The sequence below is a fragment of the Aulostomus chinensis genome, chromosome 10 (genome assembly GCF_037954235.1).
Source record: "Aulostomus chinensis isolate RoL2024-O1b breed Wild chromosome 10, RoL_Achi_v1.0, whole genome shotgun sequence".
Classification (NCBI taxonomy): Eukaryota; Metazoa; Chordata; class Actinopteri; order Syngnathiformes; family Aulostomidae; genus Aulostomus; species Aulostomus chinensis.
Window position 1 is genome coordinate 25343101 of NC_141329.1, and position 26514 is coordinate 25369614.

At 43.4% G+C, this 26514-nt stretch overlaps 2 protein-coding genes across 3 annotated transcripts in view; one reads left to right on the top strand and one right to left on the bottom strand.

Annotated features, from left to right (window-relative positions):
• The window catches only part of nxn (nucleoredoxin), a 55144-nt gene extending 36302 nt beyond the window's left edge, over window positions 1-18842 (bottom strand). Inside the window, exon 1 of the mRNA XM_086216622.1 lies at window positions 18351-18842. Coding sequence (XP_086072748.1) covers window positions 18351-18659 — 309 coding nt within the window. The 5' untranslated portion in view covers window positions 18660-18842. The remainder of the gene's footprint in view (window positions 1-18350) is intronic.
• A 1110-nt stretch (window positions 18843-19952) lies between these two features.
• Window positions 19953-24994, top strand: LOC147255016 (uncharacterized). 2 transcript variants are annotated; one of them, XM_086215271.1, is made up of 15 exons: window positions 19961-20038; window positions 20339-20437; window positions 20567-20806; window positions 20923-21187; window positions 21352-21467; window positions 21585-21647; window positions 21834-22055; window positions 22222-22500; window positions 22662-22846; window positions 23093-23182; window positions 23267-23354; window positions 23457-23624; window positions 23795-23866; window positions 24033-24138; window positions 24651-24994. In XM_086215271.1, exons 2-14 carry the CDS (start codon window positions 20378-20380, stop codon window positions 24087-24089), a joined length of 1905 nt encoding a protein of 634 aa, XP_086071397.1. In that variant the 5' UTR covers window positions 19961-20038; window positions 20339-20377; the 3' UTR covers window positions 24090-24138; window positions 24651-24994. The 2 variants fall into 2 exon arrangements, with proteins under 2 accessions (XP_086071398.1, XP_086071397.1); XM_086215272.1 differs by lacking the exon at window positions 20339-20437 and having other exon boundaries at window positions 19953-20038; window positions 20703-20806.
• The last annotated feature ends 1520 nt before the right edge of the window (window positions 24995-26514 follow it).

The window sequence follows — 26514 nt, forward strand, 5'->3', positions numbered from 1 at the left end:
GAGCTTTGAAGCTGTGCTGGCTGCTCGTCTTTGCCTAACGCCGAGACGCTGCTGTTGTTCTTTCCTCTTAATTTTTCACCCATCATGACTGAGGTCCATGAAGATCCCCGGCACATTTTATCTGAATTACAGGGTTTTGGAAAAGCTTTTCATGAACCAAATGAAATTGCCAGCGATATTACAAGCGAGAACCAAAACATCAAGCTATTATTTGTTTGGGAAATCTGCCAGTAGTTGTTGAGCTATGGTGTCGAGTGTTGGACCAAATGACGATGGATCCAGCCACAAAACGAGGTTGCCATCTTGTCCATAACTGCCAAAGTATGTGAATTATGAGGTCAAACGAAGCCACTTTTGTATCACTTTGGCTCAAGAGCTTTCCACTGGGTGAGAAGTACCTGGTACTATTGTGGTATGGCCTCCATCAAGATTACAAAGTGAGCTGAGCTGCAACTAAAAGAAGATGATTTGAACAGTGACAAGAACAGCGATTTACCAGGAAGAACTGTAATTACCATCTAGAACGCCAAATCTACTTGACTACTAAATTCCATGGCAACCAAGAAAACCTCGGATCTTCTGTTTGGTAACCAAGTAGCGATGGAAGGTCCCTGTCTGGAATTGTTTGAGAAGCGGAATTATGATCTCCAAATCGCTATCTAACCTTATAAATTCCAGTTACAGGCGCCAGCTCCTTTTTGAGACAGTTCTTCATAGCAAAGGGGAGAAAGAGAACAAAACGTCCACACACTAGATATTCAGGGAGGAGCCGGAACCAAGATGAATGGTATGAGGAGGAAGGATACTGCACATTCAGGTTCCAGATGCCCCCTCATATAATCACAACACTGAAAAGAATAAGATGAAGAGCAACGCAAGTTATTTTGATGTGTAGTATTTCTACATCGTGTTCACACAATGACAAAATAAAAAGGCTTACTCTTTTTTTTTTTGCCCCATGGATTCAGTAAAGGTATCAATAAATCGATGAGCAGGGGTCCCATGGCCCATCTTACCGAACTGAATGGAGCAGAGATACTCGAGTCGAGTGGGTAGCACCCGAGGGAAAGCAGTGTTCAGGTACCTTAACACCTTGTTCATCTTTTTAATGATTTGTCCTTTAGTCTCCTGCAAGAAAATGAACCTGGGAAGCAGTTCCTCTACGCTCTCGTTCCCAGAGGAAAACAATGTTCATTTGTGTAGCTGCACAGTTCAGACTGGGAGGTTCGGCCAAGTGAGAAGCAAAATGTACTAGACTGGACCAGTTCAGCCCAGATTGGACTTTTGTGTGGGGACACTTTCTTTTTCACGCCAACGCATTTCCCTCTGATGAAATGACAGCGCTAACAATGGCACCCCCCCCCCCCCCATTTTTAATGAGCTCTCAAGCATCCTGAATTGCCTTACTGTTTCCATGAGGAGATGCAGTCAAGCCACTTTCATACCTCGTGTGACAAAAAAATAAAAACCAAAACTGCAACTGAAATCTGGGCTACATGGAATATGAAGAAAAAGAGGCCATGATGCAATGCAGTTTTTCAAAAGGATTTTCCTCCACCGTTCCTTAACGGTCCACAGGAATCTAATGATCCCTAATTGCTCCTCTGAACATACACTACAATCATACTGCCAATTTCTTCATACCATAAAACCACATCTTCAATGCTTCAACCCTTTAATGAATTTATAGTGTAGTCCCCCCCGCCCCCCCTTAGATCCTTATGCTTAAGTGAAGCTAAAGTTTACTGCGGGTCCACTCAGCTTTTAACAGCACATCAGTCTGGTCCTCTAGCAATAGAAATCTGTGGGATTTTTTTTTTTTTTTTAAGTTGATGTACAATGGTCATTAACGCTATGAAATGTGCGCTTAAAAAGAAAGTATTCTCATCATAAAATCCATGCTGCAAGATACGCTTGCATGTCAAGATATCACTTGGATGGATGGGAGAGGGATGGACGTTGTGGTTCTCTAGGGGGCCTGTGGTGCTGCACCAGGCTGACTTCGGAGCGCTGAGGTCAGGCAGAGGAGGCGGATGGCTGCACTGGTTTTCTGAGGAAGCTCACACACTTGAAGTAACCATTGGGGAATGAGGGGGGAATAAATGAAATGAATAAAGACAAATGTCAAATGAATGGCAAGTTTTTGTCTGAAAATAAATGGCTGTCCTTAGATGGAAATTATTCTTTTGTTTGTTAAATTGAAAATCGATGCTTTGCTCTCTCTTCTGATATGTCCACTTTTTCATTGTCATAGCATTTACTATATTCTGGTGGGGAAAGAGTTAAAACACAAGCTACCCAACAAAACATGATTGAGCTTTTGCAGTGGTGTTTTCAGGACAATTTCCCTTGAAAATGTTCATAGTTTTGCACACATATCAACCTTCAAATCTGTCCCTCATCATTTTTATGTCAGCCATGAATATGGGGACATCTGTGCTTCAAACAACAGTCTGTTATTTTCTAATTTGAGAAACTTAAAAGAAGCATCCCCTGCAACAGCCAAACTGTCTACATGCTCAAGGATAAGATCTTGAAAAGGAATTGGGAGGTTTATGGGATTAATTCCTAACAGCTGCTTAATTGCTGCAGCATTGTGTTCCATTAGGCCATGAAGAGAAGCACAGCGGCAGGCTTCAGAAGAGTGAAACATGAAGCGGATATCCTGGTCAAAGATTCCTTTCACTGGTATCTCAGACTGAACGCTGCACAAAACCACTTCAGCTTCACGGAATTTCACAATGCTTAAAATCATCAGTGCCGAATAGAAAGGAGCAGTGAGTGATCACGTGACACCCATGAGTAGAGAAGCACCAGATTGGCTCTGCTTGACATAGTGTGGCTCCTCATCAACATCATGAGCGATACAGGTAAACGATACGCACAAGAAAGTGAAGGACAACATGTTGTAGCATGGTCTTCCTTCTTTCTCCACTTTGTGCAACGCTGGTCATCTTAATGTCATCTCCACCATCACACCTGTTGACTGTAGGTGTGACAATTCTGAATTGTTGTGGACCAGGAAGAGTCCCTTTTCTGTTGACCCATTTTGAGAGGACCAAGCTCAGTTGTCTAGATGAGGAATACCCCCTTGTGTCATCCCAGCAGCGCGGCCGACCCCATGTATCAGCACGCTCTAACTGTTTGAAGAGGACCCTCCTCCAGAGCTCGCCCTCACTCAACGTGATTGACAACTACACTCGTTGCAGCCAGAGGTCAGAGGTCAGAAATCACTCAGCGAGAGATGAAATGAAAAGAGCAGCTCTTGTACAGTTGGCACGGGCTGACATGCCAGAGCCTCTGCAAGCAGGGGTTGGTTTCATAAGCAGGACAATTTTTAGTTCCCACCACAAGTAGCCCATCAGCGATCTGCCAGCCGCCAAAGCCTGAAACCGAGTTCCAGCCCCCAGCTGGCTCCCCAGCACCCGGCCTTGATCTACAATTACCACCCGTCACTTGCCATTCCGCTGAAGAAAAAAGGGAGTTTAATGCTCAAAGGGATAAATGGGTGAATAATTACATTTTTAAATCAAGCAGAAAGAATCACTGATGAGAGTGAAAATGGAGGGGAGGGATCCACAGCTCCCTACACGAGGCTTTGATATGTTATGTCAGTTAGTATTCACGAGTCAGGTAAACGATGGAATACTTACTTAACAAAAATGACCTGATATTGATTTTATTGGGGGGGAAAAGACTCAAAAATGTCAACAAATGAAATGTGACAAAGTATGTACTTGTAGTATGCCTCAAATTCTTTTCTTTTTTCTCTCGGTGCTGCTTAACTTCCTCTCGGCATCTCTTCCCGTCTCCGCATCAAAATTCCATGTTGAACAGAGGCTGATATCAAAGCAGACTATAAACAATGTATGATAAACACACTGCATCCTGAAGCAGAGCCTTTAGTGACGGGCATTCCTGATGCCTTAAGGCACCAGAACAATAACAACAACAACAACAACAACACTAGGAGGGAGGGGAGCTTTAGCTGTCCTCAATCTGCTGGGCTCGAATCAAAAGTCAACAGGTGCACCGACGGCGGAATATTCCGACGTATAATTCTTTTAAATAGCTAAAGCAAAGCATGCAACTTCCATATAAGCAGCTTTGCGATATTTGCAAACACTCAGATTAGCGGCAGCTGTCAAGTTGATTGTTTGAGGTTGACGACACAGCGGGATATCTGGCTTGTTGGAGAGAAGTTGGAGGGGTGGAGGTGATGTTGGTAGGGGTGGTAAAGAGGATTACGAGGGGCCGCCAACGAGGGGGCTATTGTTAAAAGCCTGGGACAGAGTGCAGGAAGAGTGACGCTGACTCTGGACCCAAACCCAGAAACTCTTCTCGATAAATAGCAGGAAACTCTTGAGACTACTTGAAAGCTTCGTCTGAACTGAGAATTTATCACAACCAGGATTCCACAAAATGTACTGAACATAAAAAAATAAATGCAGTATTTGAGTGAACTGCCCGTTTAGCATAATTCTGACCAGAGTGATTGACTATTGGAGTGTTTCCATCTTTTAGTGGCTGTGTTTGGCAGACCGACATGACAAAGCGATGCTCATCTGGGAAAACGCTGGGCAAGAGGATGCTGCTGAGAGGCAAAACCCTGCACGTCTGTAAATGCAATTATCAAAAAGAGACCTAGTTTGGGTCTATGAATGATTAATGCGAGTTGCTGTTAAAGCACTAAAAACCCATTTATCTTCTAAATATGCATTAAAAAGGTCCTGGATGTATATTTCAGCTTCTTATTGTGGGTGATGGGAGTCCTTCATGAACAATATTTTTTCTGCTAAACGGTTTCGGTTGCATGAGAGATGTTCAGGGGTCAGTCTCTTAACGCTTCGCCTGTTGAGACAGTTTAGTTGCCAATAGTGGGTGGAAATAAGAGTTTGAAAAATTCCTGCATGGTAGAAGCAATCCAAAGTCTTTTGGGACCCATGATGTGTATACACTGGCAAGACAGGCCCTGCAAGATGGCTCAACGACTCACTGAGGAAAAGTCCTTCAAAGTCGTGGCTGTGGCAAAACTAACAATCGCTGTTGCTCGGGACCTCATTTCCTATCATTTAAAAAGCTCTCACTGTGTGATTTACTCGGTTTCACTCGCTGGGGGTGAGCGTCCTGTCCACTAAGGCGAAGCGCTGACAAAATGTAAGAGGAGGTGGGTTTTATTAGCATCTGTTCATGCAACTATTTAGCCGAGAACTCCTACATCTGGAATCAAGAGATGACATGAAAGAGTGATCGCAAGTGTGAAAAGGGCCAGGATCCATTAGAAAAGTGATGTGCCAAAGTCGAGATTTAGCATCTCAAGCTTATATCAAGCAAACCATTGCCACTCCCTCAGCGACGATGAAGATGGGCTGAATTTAATGTAATGAACACAAACAGATGCTAATAACTTGTGAGCTTTTTCACCTTTCCGTCACACAGAAACAACGTGACAAAGAAAACATTTGAAACTTTTAATCTGAGCGACAGAGTAGTGTTCTAAGGGAGGAAACAATTAGAAAGAAACCTGACCCGCTCAGCTTGTCCTGCTCTCTTTTGTACTGGTGGGAAGAGGACGGTGCTCCGAGGGGGTGGAGCCAATAAAAACAATATAGCGCACTGGTGTGAGTGCACAAGTGTGTGTCAAAACCCCTCAAGTTGATGATAAATCTTCCGAGGGGTCGTGTCCACACTACAGCGCCTGTTCTCAACTTGGTGTCACAGCCACTGACCATTAAAATTTTAACTGTATTTACTTTCCAAAGCAAATCCCTGCTAAGTTGTTGCACCTCAAAAAAAAAAAAAAAAAAAAAAAAAAAGAGAAAGAAAATAAGTCTCGAAGTTACAGAACATCCTTTTAAATTCTTTCAAAGGCGAAAAGGAAACAGCTGCAGCTTGAACAGTCCCAACTAAGCTTGCAGTCATTATTTCAGTCCTCATGCCGGCATCCTCCTCCAGCTGCTCACACTTCACCACTGGCAAACACGAAAGCGGGCCATGTTGTCTCTCAATTAACTTTGTGCCAGGTTCACAAACTGTTATAATCGTCGACTGAACCACTAAACTACCCAGAACAGCCCCGGAGTAATTCCCTCTGCAGCAAGTAAACCATCACTGGAGCAGATTTCAATCATGAAAAAAACCAAACTACATATTTGCATATATGTGGTTGTACAGCGTAATATACTCAGTCAGATATCATATCTGTGATGGCAAAACAAGAATATCAAAGCAGGGCCTGAATGCGCATCACAAGTATGGTAATCTGAGAAATTTCACCAGGAGTAACGTGTCATGCAATGGCTGCAATTTCAGGATCAAAGATGGAGCAGATCTGTGAATATGCACCATTTTCCAGAAGCGGGTGAAGGATTTCCTCTGACTCCTTTGGCTGGTTTTGATGTCCTGTGTGATATCGCAGGCTCAGATCATCAAGAAAAAAAAAAAAAAGAGAGGCAGCCTAATTAAAAGATGGTTGTAGGACAGCAGGATTGGCTTTCAAGGCTGAAATAACTCAAGTGTCCCAGTCAGAACGGAAGGGGCAGCAATGCGAGGACAGTTGGGAAGCAAAGAAAAGGAAGTTGAGAGCCTGACGTATTCAACCGAGCCACTATAAAATCAAACCACAGATCCACCGAGCAAATGTGAGATAGTTCCTATTTTAAAACACATGACATAAAACAGTGCAGCTCCATTTTATAAAATTTCCGCAGCTAGAAGACCCAGTTCAATACAGTCACGCTCGACACAGAAACCCTAGTGTGTTATTACCCAATCTTCCAGGGGAGTGTGTGGTACACCGATTTCTCAAAACTGGCAACTAACTGGCTGCCAGAGACATTTGATCTGTTATCTCTGTCCATGTAAACCACTCTGCTTTCAGACATAGTCAGAGCTTTCAGGCCACAGAAGATATTTAACTTGGTTCTGCTTTCAGTTTCGGAGAGTGGGTCAAGAAGGAACTTGTACCAGGGAAAGTCTCGGCGGTCGTTGCATTTCCATTGAAAAAAAAAAAAAGATTAAAAAAAGGGTCCCACCTTTATTCACAAAAAGCAGGATACGCAACTGTGAAATCCTTCGGTTCTGTTCCTTAAGAAGCCTATTAGCAGGAGTGAAGTCGAATGCGGCTTTGATATTTTTTTGATTACGCTCCAAGGCCAGTAATTAGATGGGGTAATTACAGAATACATTATGAATGCATCTCCACCCCTCTGGCAGCTCCTTAGCAAGAGTTTTCTCTCACCACAGAGTTAAGAGTATTTCTCTGAGCCTCACAGGCAAAAGAAACTCCAACTGAGAATGTTTATAGCCTTCTAATAGTTTCTTTCTATCTACTGTCAAATGCTTAGACAGTGAACACCTGGAGAAACAACGCACTGAGGGAAAAAGATGAAGAGGCCTTTCTTTCTCCAGGGGTTCGGCCACACAGCAAAACTCTGCAGTCAGGAGAGAAATAATTCAACATGTGGTAGCTTTCAATGAGCAGCTCTTTGCACTGAGAGAGAACAAAACTGGGCTTTTTTGTTGTTTGGTTCAGCCATCTGACCTTTATTCTGGTTCAAACCGAGAAGAAAAAAACAAAAACCTTCAGTCACATTGGTCATATTCCCACCTTTCAGTCTTCTAAAAACACACTACATACCTCTGGCTCGTGTTGCGCACCATAATTGTATGATAGATGAAAAGAGAGAAGGGGAATAGGTACAGAACTTGGCAGAAACACATACATTCCTCACACGAAACCTTCATTTCCACAGTGGGATTTTTCTGCTTCAGTTAATTTCAATTCCAGTTTCTGCAGGAGATTGTGCGCACAGTTGGATTTTGACGCGCCCACACCAAAGATGCTCAACTACCTTGAATGTATTCTATATTTCTCCTCATGCAAAAGCAGGCTCACTGGCCGTGCGGCGGCCCGAGGTTGTCAAAGTGGAAACTACCACCTTAGCGTTGCACACCTGCTGCTTCCAAAACCAGCAGCGCTGTCAAATGAGCAGGTGGCGAGTGACATACTGGTGAGCTGCGGAGCAGAGGGACGGTATTACGCATTTACCCTTTTACTAAACTCTTAAAGGGCCCCTGAATTACTTTAACACCTCACAGGCTACAAATCACATTAGCAGGAATGGCCGAGATATTTCTACCTAGACAAATGTCTGGTTTGGTCGTGAATGCAAACAGGAAAAATGACCTGTACACAGGTATAAGTGATGCGTGCCCTCTACTGGCCATAGTAATTGTAACCAGAGCAAATTACAAATCAAATTCTACAAATACATGGTGAGAAGTTCTAATACCATCAAAAGAACTAAAACCAAAACTTACAGACAGCACCATCCCATTGAGGAGCCACCATTAATAAATCCGTCATTCAAATGTGGGGTTGCTTCAGTGTGGGAGATTAGATCATTCTCTTTCTTTGGACAATTAGTTTTTGGATTTTTTTAATTTCTCAGTAGGAAAGCTGGCATGTTGAGCGTCTCTGGCGACGGCCCTGTATTTCAGGGCTTTTGCTGCAACAAGCAGATATCCAAGAACAGAGTTTGATACAGATGGTAGCGAGAGTGCATTTTAGCCAATATGTTCTTTTGCATCCATACATGGACTGTTTACATGCTGGAGGCCAAGACCCGCTCCAACACGCCTGTCCAAAACCAGAAGACTCCAATCTCTAAAATTTTGTCCTTGCCATTCAATTCCTCACTTAAATGCAGCTATGGTACATTTATGTAGGGACTCAGAGTCCAGAAGAACAGAGAGGAGCGCAGGGCATTAAAACCTGCCAGCCTGGACATGGCTGCAGTGGGATGAATCCATAAATCTCCCCCACATTAGAGCCCTGTGATTTTGAGAAAAATTCACCAATCATCATGCATCTCTACAGCGAGTGAACAATGTACAGGGCAGCAAAGACGCCGACCACAACTCTGTGTGTGCCAGTAATCTCTCTTTGAGGCCCCGGCGTCTCTAATTGCCCGGACACTTGTGTGCGAGGGCTACTCTCATTCCTCAGAGAAAAGATGAGACCTCTTGTGCTCCTTACAACAGGCTTAAGCTGATAAACCCTTTCATTCAACATGGCTGCAGGATCAACGCTCCGTGCAAACAGATTGGGCAAAAAAAGACCCATCAAAACAGCGATTAGCCCCCCGACACAGAGACAGAGCAGAGCCACGACACAGCCTCAGCAGGGGTCCACTCTCTGAACCGCTGATGAGCCTTTCTTGATGTTATCACGCTCCTTTGTGCAGCCTCACATGATGGAATACTTTTGGAATGAACCTGGGTTGGTTTTTTTTTTTTAGTGAACAAATACATAGTGTTTTATTTTAAAATGGAATGCGACAGCTAAAGAAATGCACAAACACTGCAGGCTCCAAGCCAGCCGGAATCCAGGGCTACTTCCTCATTCAGAGGGAATTCAATGTAAATCCCTCTCAGTCAGATTATCAGCACCTCCCGGGATTTCTGCGGTCATGGTGAATGTTCACACACACGGACACTCGCTCTGGTGTTTACAGGAAGCAACATACTAAACCTCCATCATGAGACACCATCAGTGCAACCTCTTGCCTGCTGCTGTTGTACATTATAAAGAATCCATGCGGCGTCTCAGCAGCAAGGTCAGGTGAAGTTGTGAACCTGTTTGCTTTACTTGCAGCTCAAGTGAACTAACAACCTCACACCATGAACAACATCCTGCTTCCCCGCTAGAAAAAGGCAGGTTTTGTTTACCAGGGATTTCACACATCCTCAACTCTTAAACTTGGGCAAATTCATTCCATGTTACATTATTCTTCCCCAAAACAGACATGTGTGTTGAGCATTTGAAAAAGAATTGATGCCCCAGGAGCAGGAGAACCAGTGCATAACACCAGCTCCTTTAATAAAATATCAATATTTGTCACCAGTTTACATATGAATTATTCTTAACTGCAACCACGTGTGGTGAGCAGCAGATGAATGGGCTGAAAGCGACACAGACTACTTATTTTCCTCAGGGAAAAAAAAAACTGCCATCTGCACTGTTTGAAAAAATCCTATAAGGCTATAAAAATCCACAGCGGCTTTAAAAATCAAATCACATTAAAAGAGTAAAAAGATCTTTTGAAGACAAAAAAACAAAACAAAACCAAAAACAGATCGTGATCTTATCTTTCATCGTGCATGGTCTTTCAATTACAGTAGATATGACCTAGCAAGCTGGAAAATAAGCCCAAACTCTTGTTGCTATTGAAACACAACCGACAACAACATCATGAATCAAACATTGGCACCACCGCAGCAACACTATTTGTGCTTCAGATTAGCTTGCCCACCAGTGACCCTGAGTAATAGCTCGCAAATTTATTCTACGAGTCATGTGACACGGGTGTGCACACTAACGCCATGACAGATACCAACAAGGGAAATCAACAGATTTAATGTCCCATTATGTGTGCTGTTGTTGCAGTAGTGTGAAATAACACACACACACACACACACACACACGAGTAAACTCAGTGAACCTGGCTGCAGACAGCTCTGGAAATTTTGCACTAATAACCCAAACAGAAACACATTAAATGATCCACATTCAAATATGCGTGTTTGTGTGCGATCTCCTGGAGGATATGGAGCTGGAGACGCCTACAAATGATTCCAAGTAACTCTGGCAAAAATAATGAGCAAACTACAAATCTACTTTAGCCAGACTCCAGTCCATCCCCCCCCCCCCCCACACACACACTTTCATACAACTTTGCAAGGCTGCACTGCACATAAATTAGCAGCAAAATTCTTGAATTCCGTAGAAATGCTGAGCTCCAACAAAACGCACGTTTGTAGAGACTTAAATAGTTCCTTCTTCAAATGTTTAAAAACTCCCTCTTGCTACTGTGGTAGACCATGAAAAGTGACTGAAAGAGATGATCCAATATTATGGAAAGAGATTCCACTGGAAGCAGCAGTGCCACCTGACCTTATTATGCACCGATCCTCAGCTGCCTCATTATCTCGTGGCGGATCGACAGCTCACCGTTAATGTGACATCTGCGTACGAGCAAAGTTGTCACTAAGAAGCAACTAATCTGAATTATGTGACGTTAGTCATGGCGGCAAGGAATATTAATTTTGTACATGTGTAGAGTAAAAATTTAACAAAAAAAAAAAAAGGCTTGGTACAATCTCCCAGTGGAGGGTGAGACAGAGCTCAAGCTTCTTTCAGCTGTCAGAAAAAAAACAAACACAAAACCGTGTGCCTCAATGCTATTTTAGGATTTTAGTATTTTTCAGCTCCCACTGGAGCTCATGGTGACACCAGAGTCCTGAACATGTGATTGAGTGACTGACACAAACAAACACAAGAGGACAGGTTATTACCGGATGTCACTGACCCGAGTACAATTTTTAGAACTCAAAACAAGCCAGTGCCTCTTATCGTCTGCACCCTGTTGGATGGAAGTAGAGTATCACAAGACGATAGAGGTGTGAAGTTGTACTGTAAGAGCCAAACTCTGTTGTGTGAACTGGATGGCAAAACTCTCATTCTGCTCATTGTTGCAAATGTTGGGCAATGATTTCTTTGCCGACCTACAGGTCGTACCAGCACAGCACAGCGGTAGCACGCAAAAAAAAAACAAAAAAAACCCCAAAACTCATCATGTCAGCTTATCCAGGCAAATTCATATGTATAAAAAAAAAAAAAAAAAAAATCAACACAGCCTTATCTGATATCAAGTGCTCCCTTTTCCTGACTTTACAGCACCGCATGCTTGTCAGTTGCTGGATCAAAACCACTTCACCACATGCAACAGCTAAAGTGTAAGAAAGACAGCAGGCTCGGTGCTAGTGTGCCATGCTACACGCTGAGACAGTGGGTCTCTTTGTATGGCCTGCTTCTTTTCAGACAGGAGCAGGAGCTGCAGGAGCACTTGCACTTGGATGAAAAACGCCACAGTGAAGGGGGGGAGTGGGTTACTGCTCGCATATACACAACAGGGCCTCCGTCCTGAAAGCAGGGTGGTCACATGGAAGCGAAAGGGGTTATCGTCCAAGGGGAAACTTGTCACGCCAGAAAATTTCATACTATGAATAAATTTACATCAAATCAACGCTGCCACTCACTGATATCAGATCTGCTGAAGATGATTTACCCAGATGAAGATTTTCAGTGTTGTAGACAGTCTCTGCACATTTCCATCATTGCATCTCTTTACTTAAGCGAGGTGATCAGCGGTGATGACGATGAGGAAACCGGGCAATCACAGAGAGTCAACATTCAATCTTGGAGAGCTAACAAAAGGAAAAGGAAAGACAGCTCTGGATGGCAGGATGCCCCTGGGGCAGCTCTGCTATTATTGTGTGGAGAGGGCTGCGGAGCTGCGGCGTGGGGCAATTAGAGACCGGAGGATTGACTGGGGGAGGGTCCAGGCACAACAACCAGTCCGTGAAATGCGCTCAGCTGTGAGAAAAGCAAGAACGAACCCCCTGGATACAACAGCATGAAAAAAAAAAAAAAGAGGAAATGACACAGCAGATAATGGCGGATTTATGAATTACAGCAACCATCTATTTATTTCCCAAAAATCAATATGAGGCAATTGTGCTGAACTTTACGCTGCATTGGTTTGGACTGGTAAGATGGTGCACACAAGCGAATGAATCATCTACTGTTCTCGTTGGAGCTACTGCAGACACTGCGGTGAACACATAGCCATGTCTATTATCTTTAACGTCACTCAGCTTTGGAAAGTCCTGCCTGAAAACCCACACAAGAATAAGGAGTGGTCCGGCTGGAGGACATGGGAACAAAAAAAGAGCTCAAAGCATCCTTTCAGACTGCAGACAAGGGTCACGGGTTTACAGCTTGTCTGTGTTGGCGTTTGATAGGTAGATAACGGAAGTAAAAACAGACTGAGTTGCAAGAGGGAATGAGTTTGTACAAGACACACTGCGCGACTGTTCTGTCAACTCTCACTTGGGTAATTTAAGCCTTTACACTTCACCTCTGATGAGATCTCTATTGAGGCCTCTCACAATATTACACTTCCCCCAGTGAAGAGGACACCACGGGCAGCAAAAGGGTAACACAAGCTTGGTGGTGGGAGATGTAACAGTTGGCACTGCCAAGTATCTTGAGCCCTCACAAACACACACTGTTTTCATGCCCTCTAGCCCTGAAAGCCTTCAATGGAGCAGGTGTCTGCACACATTTTTTACATAAGCTCTCGTCAAACATGACGCACAGCAACAAGGTCTCACAGCTGCAGGACAAAGGAGTCAGATTAAACTGTAGCTCGGCGGTCAGACGTGCACATTGAGCGAACTTATAGAAATGACAAAAAGAAACACAAGTGCAATGTGTTTGAGGCAGTAGAGTTGCCTTTAAGAAACTGAATTATACAGTAAAATACCCCTTCACAGAGAGTGGGGTCGCTATTCTGTGTGACAACGATCTGCTGCTTCTGGGCTGTGTTTAGATCAGGCTAATGGTGCAACCGACCGCTGGGAAAGCACATCCAGCCAACATTTTTGTAAGATCTCGCAAATGCTTCCATGCAAGGTAATGTGTTTTACGCAGAAAGGGAGGAGGGAAAGGCATCCCAACCAACCCAAGATGATAAAGAACTTTTAACAGCTTTTGTTTTATGGGTTCCACAAACGGAAAACTCACCCGGAGTCCATAACTCCCTTGAATAAACTAGAAATCCATTCATTTCCTAATGGAACATCCATGATCTCCGACTGCATTTGCAAAGCTCCTCCTTCCTTATATTTCAGGTCCAGTATTATCCTTTAGTGAGTTGAAAGAATGGCAGTAGAGTTTGCAAAGAGGCTGGACGGCACGCAGGCAGCAACAAGCTCAGCTGAAGTGAGCTAACGTGACTGGGGTGCATCAAAAAAAACAGACAAAATTACATCCTCTGTGTATTATATGAAATTAGGCACCAGGCATACATATGCAGAAATGAGACGTTATAAAATAGTTTCAAAATAACCACATCCCAACTTTTAACAAAACTATTACTGGACTCTTATTGAAGACTTTAGGCACTTGGCCTGTCCTTTATGTCTAGAAAAGAAAGACATTCAGAGTCAGCTAGTCTGCTTACAGCTGCTGTGCCACTCAGAAACTTGCCTCCGGAATTTGACCACATAAGCAGTTTCCTTCTGGGGATTAAGATGGTGAATCTTCCGACATATCAATCAATGTTAGCAATAACTATTCTTGCATGTTCCAACCTGAGTCAGAGAACCAGAGCAAAATAGCATGATACTTTAGTTTGACCTTTAGAAACTTTTAATTTCATGCACTTACGGCTCTTCACGCGTTTGCATTTGAATGGAGAATTAAAGAGATACGGGTACAGAGCGGTGGGGCCGTAAATGGTCGCTCTCTAAATCCTGGGTTCCACTGCCCCGTTCATCAAGGTCAAATGCCTTGAAGTGAGGATTAGCTATAATTTTCTATTGAGCCAACGTCCCATTAAGCTACTTACTAAGCCTCTTTATTTTCATCAGAACCAACAACAGAGTGCCACTGTTTTCATAATCTTCCAACTTTCCTTAGGACAAAATACTTTCTTCAAGAACTAAAGCACACTGGATGCAAAGTTAATTTTTCTGACTTATCATAGCTGTTGACATTCTGCAGTTTATATTTAAGAGCAGTTATATATGTTTAATGTTCATTTAAGATATTCCCCATGCGCGGCCGGGAAAGAAGGCTGATCAGAACCTGCGAGAATCCGATCCCATCTGAATCCTGCAGTCGCCTCCAAAGCTCGGCATTACAGATATTCTACATCACAGCAGCCTCAGAAATGTCACACTCTCGGCGTTATTAGCCCCCGCTGTGCATGTGAACACAACAAAGAGGGAGACATCCAACGGCACAGACCCGCAGAAACCAAATGCAACAGAAAGATCAAGAACAGAGAATTACCACCTGCAGATAAAACAGTTCAGGGCTCTTTCAAGCCACTTCCTCTGACACGGGGCAAGCAGAGCGGAGATGCATGATGGCCGGGCCCCTCTGCAGTTTTGGAGCAGATCAGTGACATATTGATGAAAGGTGTCCTTAGCCCCTCTCGGATGCCCCCATGCACCCTTAGCCTCTGGCTGGGAGCCGAGCAAATGTGCGATCCTGCCTCTGGGGGGGGGGGACTACAGAGCAGAAGCATCAACCAGGAGTGTGATGTGATCTTCTGCTGTTTGACAGCAGGAGCAGCAACATTTCAGCTTGCTCTCCTTCCTTTGGTCAAGCTTTCACATATCGTTGGCCAGAGCTTTAATCGATTTACACGCAACACTCTGACTTCTGCTGCACAAGTCCATGTAAGGCAGCAAGTGCCAGGAAGCCAAGACAGCTGGCCATCGCTGAACAACAGGCAGACGTCCACTCACTCAGAACAGCCTTTTCACGCAAGACACACACTGGAGGATACACAGCGTGTTGCTCTGAGCCTTTAGCCTGCCCGAGTGTGCACCAAATGTAAAATACAAAAGAAAAAGACATTTTACGAAGCATAACATAACAGGCTATAACTTTTTTAAGAGACCAGGATAGTACATCCGTGAAAATACTGAGACCGATTTTACAGTCATTTTACTTCATGCGTCACCTTCAAGGACAGTTTAAATAGAGCTCAGCTCAGATTTTAACAACAACATCAGACTTTTCTTACTCTCTGTGTTTAATCCACATTATCATCCCTTCTTGATTAATCGCCAAACATTTCCTGCAACAGGAAGGAGGCCTGGATGACCCGAGGGGGGGAGGAAAAAAAAAAGACAGCTCCTAGTTACAGAGATAGCTGGCCGAGTCAGTGCACAGGGCCGACGAGGGGAGGAGGTACAGTCGGAGATTCCTAAGGGGGTGGTGAGCCTCTGAAAGACACGATTGAAGAAAAATTGCATCCTTTCGCCAGGGGATGAGTTCTACTTCTGAGAGGAGGGGCGAGGTGGCCACTTAACTCTGCAAAGCCACAGCTTTAACAGCACTAGGTCAAAAAAAAAAAAAATCATACAATATGACACACAGACCCTTAGAATCACTGTATAAATCCGGGAATATCACGAGTAGTCTCTCTGAGTTACTTCCCCCACGGTAATCACGGGCTGACTCTACTATCACACTTTTAACTGGACTTCTCTGACTGACAAAAGAAAAAAACAACAAAAAACCAGAACATTTATGCATTTTAGTCCAGAGTCATGTTTCAACAAGATTAAAAAAAATCCTCACACGAAAGCCAACCAAATATTGAGGAAAATAACACATCAACCACTTCAAATTATGAAAAACATTTTCTAGGAGATGGTGTTGGATATCAGGTCCTCTTACAATAAACACTTGTGTGGACAGGAAAGAGGCTGCAGTAGAAATAAGTGGGCACACAAAGTAACTGCAATATTATGATGTCATTTTAAATGTCAATGTGCATAAATCATGGATTAACTGGTGGATGGCGAGAGGAAGATGTCACATTTATAAAATCCTGCTACTGACTGAAACATGAATTCACAGCTGCAATAAAAAAAAAAATCAAAAAAACAACAACACACACAGGCCGAAGGTTGTTAGATAAAACCAAACCGGAAACAACAGGCCTCTGCAAAAATGGACACACACACACACACACACAAGCCTGAGAGAGCTAGCAGCCCACCAACAACAGCACAAACAATGGTTGTGTTGATGCCACAAATATTTTTTCCACAATAACGCTGCACTGTGGTGGTGGTGGTGATGGTGGATGTGCTCCGCCCCAGACAACAACAAGACAACCCTGACTCCCCCCTGTTATCTCTTTGCCTTATTCACGCCTGGACTTCATTATGAAGCGGAACGGAAATCGTGATTGGCAAACTGAAAGAATTTACAATTGCTTCACCTACACAAAGAACAGTTGGGGCTGCAGAAAAGGCTAAACAAGAGACAGAAGGAGGGTTGATTAAATGCAGACGCTAGGCTTCTAGGACTGTTCAGCCATCGAGATTTTATACATCGTGAGGTGAAAATGGTTCAGTTACACAGATAAAATCGGTCATCCACTGTGCTCTTGTGTATTATTTTCATTTTTAAAAATGAAATCAGATCACATCTTCAAAACCAACTGGACCAAATCCTTTTTTTCCCCCCTCTCTCTTTCTTCAAAGTGTACCTATCTAATCTAGCAGTGCACAGTCGCTTTTGTTTAGGCCCAATGACTTTGTTATGTCTCAGCTGCAATCACGTTTAGGTTGAGAAACAAAGTAGGGCACAGTGATGGCCCACTGGTATCCCAGTGCATGAATCTGCAACCGAGAGTCAAAATTCTACTGTCAAAAAACTGAAAAGGCTACAGGATGTTTGCCAAGTGCTTTTAGCATGTCAGTCGACAACAAAAGAAACGGCAGCAATGGATTTAAATAGTCTGCAAAAATTCTTTTATTATTACCTAATTATTCATCATAACAATCGCAAAGAGACAAACGCCCAAGTTTAACAGCTAAAAAAATAACTGAGCTGAAAAAGGAAAATATTTACATAAAATACACCTAAAAAAAATGAAGAAATTCTTCCCCATAAATATAGGGAACAAAAAAAATTTATCTAAAAAGCACTAGGAGCTAGTAATGCTGCCAACAATAGCCGGATAAGCATCCTAATGTTGACACTGTGTAGAAATCACAGATCTGGAGAGATTTTGGCTGAATTGCAGGCCTGTGCAGAGACATGGAGCAACCCCAGCAATGTGGAACGGATCCAGTTGTCCCTCATATGATGAAATATGAGCAAATCTATTACTGGTAAAGAAATTAACAGATATAATATATATATATATATATATATATTAATATATATATATATATATATATATATATATATATATATACATATATATGTGTGTGTGTGTGTGTGGAATTGTCTATACTGATAAACTAGAGGTTAGTTGGTTCATCAACTGGCTGTTAAGACAATAACAGGGTAAAACATTTAAATCTAATAATGGAAATTCCTTCTAAAAACATCTAAAATATTCAAGAGCTCAGTTAAGTTAGAGCCCAGATGATTTTTCTTAATCATAGCTTTACTCAATTCTTACTGCTCTCTATTTACATGCACACGTATGTCGTTGCGTGAGCGTGTTTAACGTCATTTCTTTAAAAAAAAAAAAACAACAACAAAAAAAACCCAACGGTAATTAAAAATGGAGACAGTCATATTAAGAGCAAATCTGAGTTAAAAGACGCAGTAGGAAATCTAGTCCGACCGTGCACACCTGTGCTGGGGGTTCTTTCAGGTTTCCAGCCCTCAAAGCAAAGGAGAAAAAAACGTCTTCAGAGAATAAGCAAACATTTTGCATGTCATTCATCCATCATCTTACCTTTTTGTGTCTGTCTTTGAAAGGTAACGCGGGCCATGGCATCTCCTGCAAAAAGTCTTGCCAGTGTTTCTGGTCCTGATCAGACGAGATGAAGACGATTTCCAATTTGTCTTTATGTTCAGAGCTTTTTTTAAACCTGCTGTAAAACTCGCACAGGCTGGCGTTGAACTGCTTACACGGGGCGTTCAGGCTGCATCCGAAGAAGAGCCCGACCAGGGACAGCTTGGCGCCCAGCGACTGCACGTCCACCTCGGCTTTCTCGCTGTTGACGAGCCGCTCCCCGAGCAGGGACACCAGAAACTCGGACATCGCGGCGTACAGTCCTCGAACACACGATACGAGCCTCAGCCGAAGCTGCTGCGCATGTAACCGCTATGTTCGGACGACACCCAGCACTTCCTGCACCTCTAATCCGGCCTTTTAGGTGAGCTCCTGGCCCCTGCGAGGCGTTGCGGCGTGTGCTTCACCGCTGCTCGTCCTCCGGTGTGAGCGCTGTGCAGGAATGCGCTCCGCTTAAATTGCCTCGACTGCAACAGCGGTTGCGCCCTTTTCCTCCAAAGCAAATGACTTTAATCATGACATCTGGTTATTCTAGCGCTACACCACCTATGATTTTGATGAGGAAAAGCTGAATTATTATCATTTATTGTTCGGGTTTTTTATGGCCTTTTTTTCCCCCACAAACATCTTTTTTTATTTTTTCATATTCAAAAGCAGCTAGATTCTGGTTTTGACCTCGAAATTACATGATGGTACATTTTTCGGGATGCATTCATTTAATAAGCTTCATTAAAGAACTCTAAAATAAATCTTCAAATGTCAAAAGATCAGGTTGAGGTTCCAGATATCTATTCACGATGATACATCGCCATCTAGTGTTCAGAGGAGGAAATGTATTAAGTCCCCACATGAAGGGTAATTAATGTTCCACAATCCATAAAGAAAAAAAAAAGGTATTCCTTTTACTTCATATTTCACGAAATGTGTTGTTGTTGTTGTTGTTGTTGTTGTTGTTGTTGTTGTTACCTCACTCCCTGCCCCCAATTGCTGCTTGGTGACCATATTAACAAAAAGTCTGTTGGCTTATTCCTTTTTAATCAACAGTCCCAAAGAGCTTGCATGTCATGTGACCCGGAAATGCCAAATCAAAACCAGACATGATTGAAAAAAAAAAAAAGAAAGATAAATAAGACACACACAGGACTGGACAGCATCGTGAGATGACCACTGGATTCTTCCAGAGACTTCCAGGACTTCTTATGTCACTGATGGTGATGAGGGAGATGGTTTCTCTGTCAGAATTAAACCAATTAAAGCGAGGAAACCTCCAAATCACAGTCAGATGATAGCTGGAGGAGTCGTCGGATAATAGTCTGAGGATTTTAGGCGTCACAAACCCCTCAAACCTCAAAAGCCGCCAGTCGCTCTGCCTTCTCTCCAACAGCGAACAGCATGCAGGCCAAAGAACTCTATATCATCGTCAAGGGGCTTTGGAATTGTTGAGATCCAAGAGAATTGACCGATCAAACACCTGACTTTGATGTCAGAATGGTGACTTGGATCTCATAATTTATGAGCACACAATGTCAGCCGTTTTGGTGCATCGTTGTGTGGAGAGCCGTAAAGACAACCTCGATCCTTTCCCTCTAGCAACACATAGACATCTCAACCCCGGTGAATCAAATCAGGTGCTGTGGCCTTCAGTGTTGTCATACTTTGTACTTGAGTTGCAGAAATGGTAAAATAAGCCACATGAAATGTTCCGCTTTCCTAAACAGTGGACGTATTTTCGTGGCATATTTTATTTCTGATGTGCCAACAAGGCCATTTGGTTGAAATATCCTTTTTGTGTCGTGGTGCAGGAAGATCGGTCGCGAAGTCAGACGTTACTGATCAAACTCAATATATTCCCAATTGTGATTTGGATTTGAATTACTTCAAATTACTTTTCAATATTCTCAATATCAAACCTGCTGTTATGACTGCAGCCATTTCAGATTGGCCCCATGGAAAGTTAAAGAGGATGAATGACCTCATGTTCAACCGGTAAAGGTCACAGCGATGGAGCAGTTATGACCCAAAGAAAGGTAAATGATGAGCTAACATCCAGTGCTGTCCGTGCTACCAAGTATCCACATTTATTTGCCTATCTATTAGGTACAGTGGGTGAATTCAGTCCAGTCCAAAATCAAATCCTACACTCATGATAATCTTAGGTATTGTTCAACAAAGTCATCCGTGGCCGTGCCACCTGTGGAGGTCCACCTGCTCCCGTTGTGATTGAGAAGCTGTCAAAGGAACGGGAGGATGCGGAGGAGAGCAGAGGCTCATTCAGATTCAACTGTCTCTCAGAGGAGAAGCTTGGAGCTGCAGTGGAACTGGCCAGGAGAGATGCGAGACAGGGGCACTTCGCTGTACCTCCCCCAGGACTCTACCTCCTTGATACAAATATGGAGGTAATTGGTGTAGAAGAATACCTCACAGATTATTTTTTTTAAAGTTTATGGCTGAATCAAATCTGAATAAGTCCATCTGACTCAGTCTAATCTATGAGTTATTGATTCCTTTATAGAAAAAAGCAAACAATCAGGGTTGGAAAACAGTCTCCAGCTCGAAGGAGCATACAACACAACCTGAAGCCAAACAGTTACACCACATGAACCAGAATCACCCGATTTGTCCCGCACCTTCTGCTGGCCAGTCACCCCCAACCCGAGACTCTCCTCCACGACCAAAGAAAACCTCAGACCAACAGATTCCGTTTAACCAGGAATTGCACGAACTGCAACATGAGCTGGAAAGCTATAGCCAGAGAGTTGAACAACGAGCCAAGCGAGGTAATCTACCTAAACAGTTTCTTACAGCAGACTTGTGTGTCACTGTGGATTTTGTTTTTATAACCACAGCATAGCTTGAAAAGTTAGCACAACTGGCACCAAATGCCATATTCAGGGATCTCTTCATGCAATTTTACAATCTATCTTTTGAAATGGAAATGCAGCAGCACAACGGAAAGCAGAGGAGCCACTGCTGCTTGACAAGCACAAGAAGTTAGAGATACACAGGCAGAAGCAGGCGGCCCCTTTGGCACGTAGCATCTATGCTCTCCAACAACAGGTATTTAAGTTTGGGGCTCATGGAAAATCACCTTTATTGATCTTTTAAAAAACAAAACAAAACAACCAAAACTCTATCTATCGGGAAAAAAAACCCTGCTTGATTAAACTGTTGTAGGTAAAAGAAATACAACAAGACATGGACAAGCTACACAGCCAGAATATGCGGGACACCAAGAAGGTACGTCAGCCTAATCACGGGTTTTATATATAAATGTAATAAATCCTGAAGAATAAACTTTAGATTTCAATTTGTTTTTTAAATGACGTATGACCCCTAATCCTCTGTACTTTATCGATAGATAGGCAATAATATTGATCATAGCAACGTAACGCTGGAACTGGTTTACTTTTGTTCGTCTTTCAGTCCACAGTAATAAACAGGCTGGCAGCTGCTCACCGTGGGACACTCAGGGCCTTGCAGGTTGCTCTCCACCAGCTTTCAGATCTGTCCCACGGCACGTTTCCGCTTCATTACAAAGAGCAGGGTCCTCTGATCCGCCAGCTCTCATTGTGCTCGGCCAAGATAGAAGTTGACCAAGGTTCATCTGTGCCTCAGACAGTGCTCAGCATTCTGCAGAAACTAGAGGTGAGGAGCAAAATCAGTAATTACTTTGCTTACAGAGGTTTTTTTCATGACAAGCAGCCAGTGGCCCCTCAAACGTAAGGCCCTTCGGTAGTTCTATGAAATATCTGTGCATTTGCGTCTTAATTTATTATTTATTAGGAGTTCTTTGTGACTTTATTCCTCTCAGAGATTGGGTCCTGCACAGGAGGGTTCCAGCACCTCAACAGTTCAACCACCGTGCAAACCAACAGATCTCAAAAGCATTATCTGTGACACAGCAATACGGAAGCCCAGAACAACTTCTCCCCAACCCAGGAGGAGAGAGGAGGTGCTCAGGACTGCTCTAGAGCACCTCATCCAGCAGAAGAAGCTGCCAGATCTCCAGGGATGTTCTCAGACGGGTGCCTCCTACAGAAAGGAGAGAGCAACCTACTGTCAGAAGTGTAAGGCTGACCTAATATCAGAGGTACGTACCTGAACTGTAAGCTCTATGTTTGAATTATGACTTTTTTTAAAACTGGGCATAAAAAGGCAAGTGCGTGGCATGTTACCATACTAATATTCAACCTCGAATGCAAAAAAACCCGACCAGATCTGAAGGTTTGTTGTTTATCCTGTTTTCATCAGGGCCATCAGGAGCAAGATGCAGGTTTCAAGCAGCCTAACCGAAACAGACCCCCTCAAAGAACGAGAGCGGAGCTTCCATTTCTCCAACTGTCGCCAAGTCCTATGAAGCAGACAGTGGTTGGTGGGTTTGCTGAGGAGCCAGACTTGATTTCTGTGGGTAAACCCGCTCAGAAGGAAGCATTAAGGTGAGGACACCACACAAACCTTTACACCAAATTTCTGCTTATCCGGTATGTCAGAAAGTCAATGTGTTTCTTTGTGTGTGATTCGTAACTGTTCTGCTTGATGGACTGTTTCTGACATCAACTGAAAATGACTGCAATGACATTTTCCATCTAGTCTGTCTCATTTAAAATATGAGATTTTAAATTATGTGAACGATCATGAAGCTTGTAATTTTGCATCTTTCAGTTTTTGCTCATTTGTTACAGAAAAGCCTGCGTGGAAAAGATGACAATAAAGAGACTGGAGGAGCTCAACCAGCTAAGTCAAGAAGAGGCCCAACAAATTCAAAGATTAAGGTACCGTAGAAATACAGTTAGACTGTTTCAGCCACATCACTTGGTGGGTGACAGCTTGCAATGTGGGTGTGTTTGCGTTTACAGGTCTGAGGTTTTCACAACAACTCGGTGGGCTGAGAGAGCTGAGCAGAAGTTCAGAGAGAAAAATCAGCTCCTGCTGGATGAGGCGCAGGTTGGAAGAGATGTCTGTATTTCACTGGTACTGCTGACTCACGGGAGAGAAGAGACTTTATGTCCTTATCTGGATTGTTCTGCTGAATCTTGTTCTCCACAGGCAGCAGAGAGGGCTGACCAGCTGAGTGAGGCCCTTCTGGAAGATGTGCCGGAGGACAATGCAGAGGTAGCGTGGGCTGCTGAGTCAGACAAACAGTTGGATGGCATGGCCCAGAGTTGGCAGCTCCCCACCCTGGAGAGTATGCTGCTTCGCATGGAGGAAATGCAGGTGAGAGCAGGAAGGACGCTGAGGAACCTGCAAGGTCACCAATCATCACTTTTGTTAATTCTAGTGACAGCTCTGGTCTGGTGCTGCTTCCTGATGCAGTGTCTGGCTTCTTCAGTCCGTCCAACATGGCTCCAAGTGTGTTTATATGTTTATTTCTCTGTGTATGACAGAGGGAACACCAGGAAGTGAAGAGACGTTTGGCTTTTTACGACTCAGGTCCTCTTGACTGGGACTGCCAGCAGGTACAAACACTGAACGATCATCGTCTGTAACTGCAGTTTGACTTTTCTTGGCGTCTCCTGTGGGTGGAGCTAGAGTTCAACGTGACGTGAATTTTCTCTGTCTATCTGTCTGTCCGTCTGTCCGCTGCTCTACCCATCCCTCTGTGCATACTTGCCTGGTCCTCAGTGCCTTGTTCCAGGCTCCAGGCCAACCTCTCCTCAGCCCTCTCAAGCCCAGTGCTGAGTCAGCACGCTGCAGCTGATAGTGTCCCAGTGAAACCTGTGGAGTCCTGGTGGGTCACCATGTCCTTAATTCTTTATTTGAAAACTCAAATCCGTTCTTATGTTCTACTGACAGAGTCCGTCCCTCACAGTTTTATTCACTGTAATGGCGTGTTCACAGAACATTAACCCGTGCGCAGGTTCAGGTTCGACCTATATAATCTCTCAGTCTCTTGAGCTATTATATATTTCTTTGCATAATGCAATTGATTTTTATTAAAGTAAAATAAAATCTTTTTGAAAAAATATAGTTAAGAATTTAGTGGATTTCCCGGTAAGTCAAGGCCATGTTTTATAGTTGGCGTTCTTGTATTTTGAAGCCAAGAGCAGCAGCGTGCCCGGCAAAGGATGAGGAAGATGGCCTGCTCTTTGGCGCCCTTCCCAACAGCTTTGTCATCCTGAACCTCTTATTACCGCGCCGCTCTCCATTATGGCTCCCTCGTCAATAAATTAGTCGGCCTCTTCTCCACAGCTGCCGCGGCGGTAGAGCAAAGATCCTCAGAGGCCTTTTAACTTTACCCAGGTCATACAATATGGACGGTCAAGGTAATGAAGAGGAGTCCTGGAAGCCTCACGACTTCAGCATCTCCTGGAGGTCGGCAGCCTCGACCCCTGGGCTGCTGCAGACGAGTGGAACAGTGAAGCAAACATGGAGAGGGGACTGACCTCCTTGTTTCTCCTCAAGTTGACAAGTTATACTGCCAGTGGTGAGACTCTTTCTGCCAGAAAAAGAGGATGAAAATAATCATAATATTCATCATAATAATAATGAGCCCTTGAGTCACAATTATGGGATAAAGTGTCATAGTTTAGAGATATGAAGTAATATTTATAGGATTTATAATATCACATAACGATTGTAGAATATTTTTTCATGATGATTGACTTTCTACAGTATCTGTTAAATTAAATGAATTGATCCCAATTTCCTGATCTCCTAGTTTTCAATTTTGATGTTGTTGTGGTGGAAAAAGGTGGATGAGAGGAATAAGAGGACTGAGTCTCAGGTGTCAGATGGGGAATCTCTTTATTCATAGAGACGAGCCCGACTAGCAATGCAGTCAGAGATATCTTCAGACGATACAGAATCATGATGTACCTTTTTATACTGTAGTCAGGCTGTGTGTGTGTGTGTGTGTGTGTGTGTGTGTGTGTGTGTGTGTGTGTGTGTGTGTGTGTGTGTGTGTGTGTGTGTGTTGTGTGATGTGACGGCTTCCTCCTGTTTACCACACTTCTAGGTAAGATTAGATACCAGAGAAGAAGAGGACATTTCTCAGTTTCAGTTCTGATTTGTCCACGACCAAATGTGAGTGGCGTTTCCACACTGAGTGTGTGTGTAGTGTACTTGGCTCCATTCCCAATGTCTCCAGATGTCTCCTGTTTTGGTGGGGTGGTGGGTTGACATGTTTAATATCAGTTTAATATCAATACAGATCAGAATGACCTGAATCCCACTTCTGGTCATAGCCACCCAACCCTCATTCTCTTACAATGTCAAAATTATTGCCTACTTTGGGATGATTTATAGCCTGTTGTCATGCTTTTTCTCCCTTTTTTGGGGGGCAGAAGTGGCTTACATACATTTATATTTCTTATTGTTTTCAGCTCTCCATGAAACTGACACCAGAGTTAAAAGAATACTTTATCAGTTCTGTTTTTTTCCCTCTTTTATTCTGACGTAATGCACACTGTGCATGAAACGCTATATTATGAGACCAGCAAAGGCAGAGAATCATGTTCTGTTGTGAGTTACTCAGTCTCTCTATATTTAGTTTCCTCATTTGGTTAACTCGTGCTATACAGTATACCAATATCAAGTCAATGCTTTTGTTTGTGTGTTTTCTTTCCTTCATATTTTGAATATTTAACCTGCAAAATAAAAAAGAAAAAGAAAAGAAAAGGTCCTCTCAGAAGAGCAGGCATACACATGGGGAGATAATGACTTGAACTGGCTGTTCTCATTCCATAATTAATTTCCCTGGATTCAGCGATGACAAAAAGGTATTTCTGAATAGCCTCTTCAACGCTGTTCAAAACACAATTACTGTGATTGTTTTGTTGCGCCGGCAACCTAATGATTTGGCCTTTATGCGAAAGATAACGCTGTGTCCCTGCCGTGCCGTGTGTGTGTGTGTGTGTGTGTGTGTGTGTGTGTGTGTGTGTGTGTGTGTGTGTGTGTTGACCCAGATACTATTGAAACTGAATATGTAGCTTGGTGCTGCTGCCAGCTCACCTGCCTTGTCATTTACATTGTTATTTCCAACATTTTATGCCTTTTTTTTGGTGTCTATGTCCTTGGTCCCTCTTCCTCTATCGATTCATGTCCTCCAAAATTTCTGCAGTCTTCCCTGACTCGAGCCCCCTGCCACTATGCCCCCACCTACATA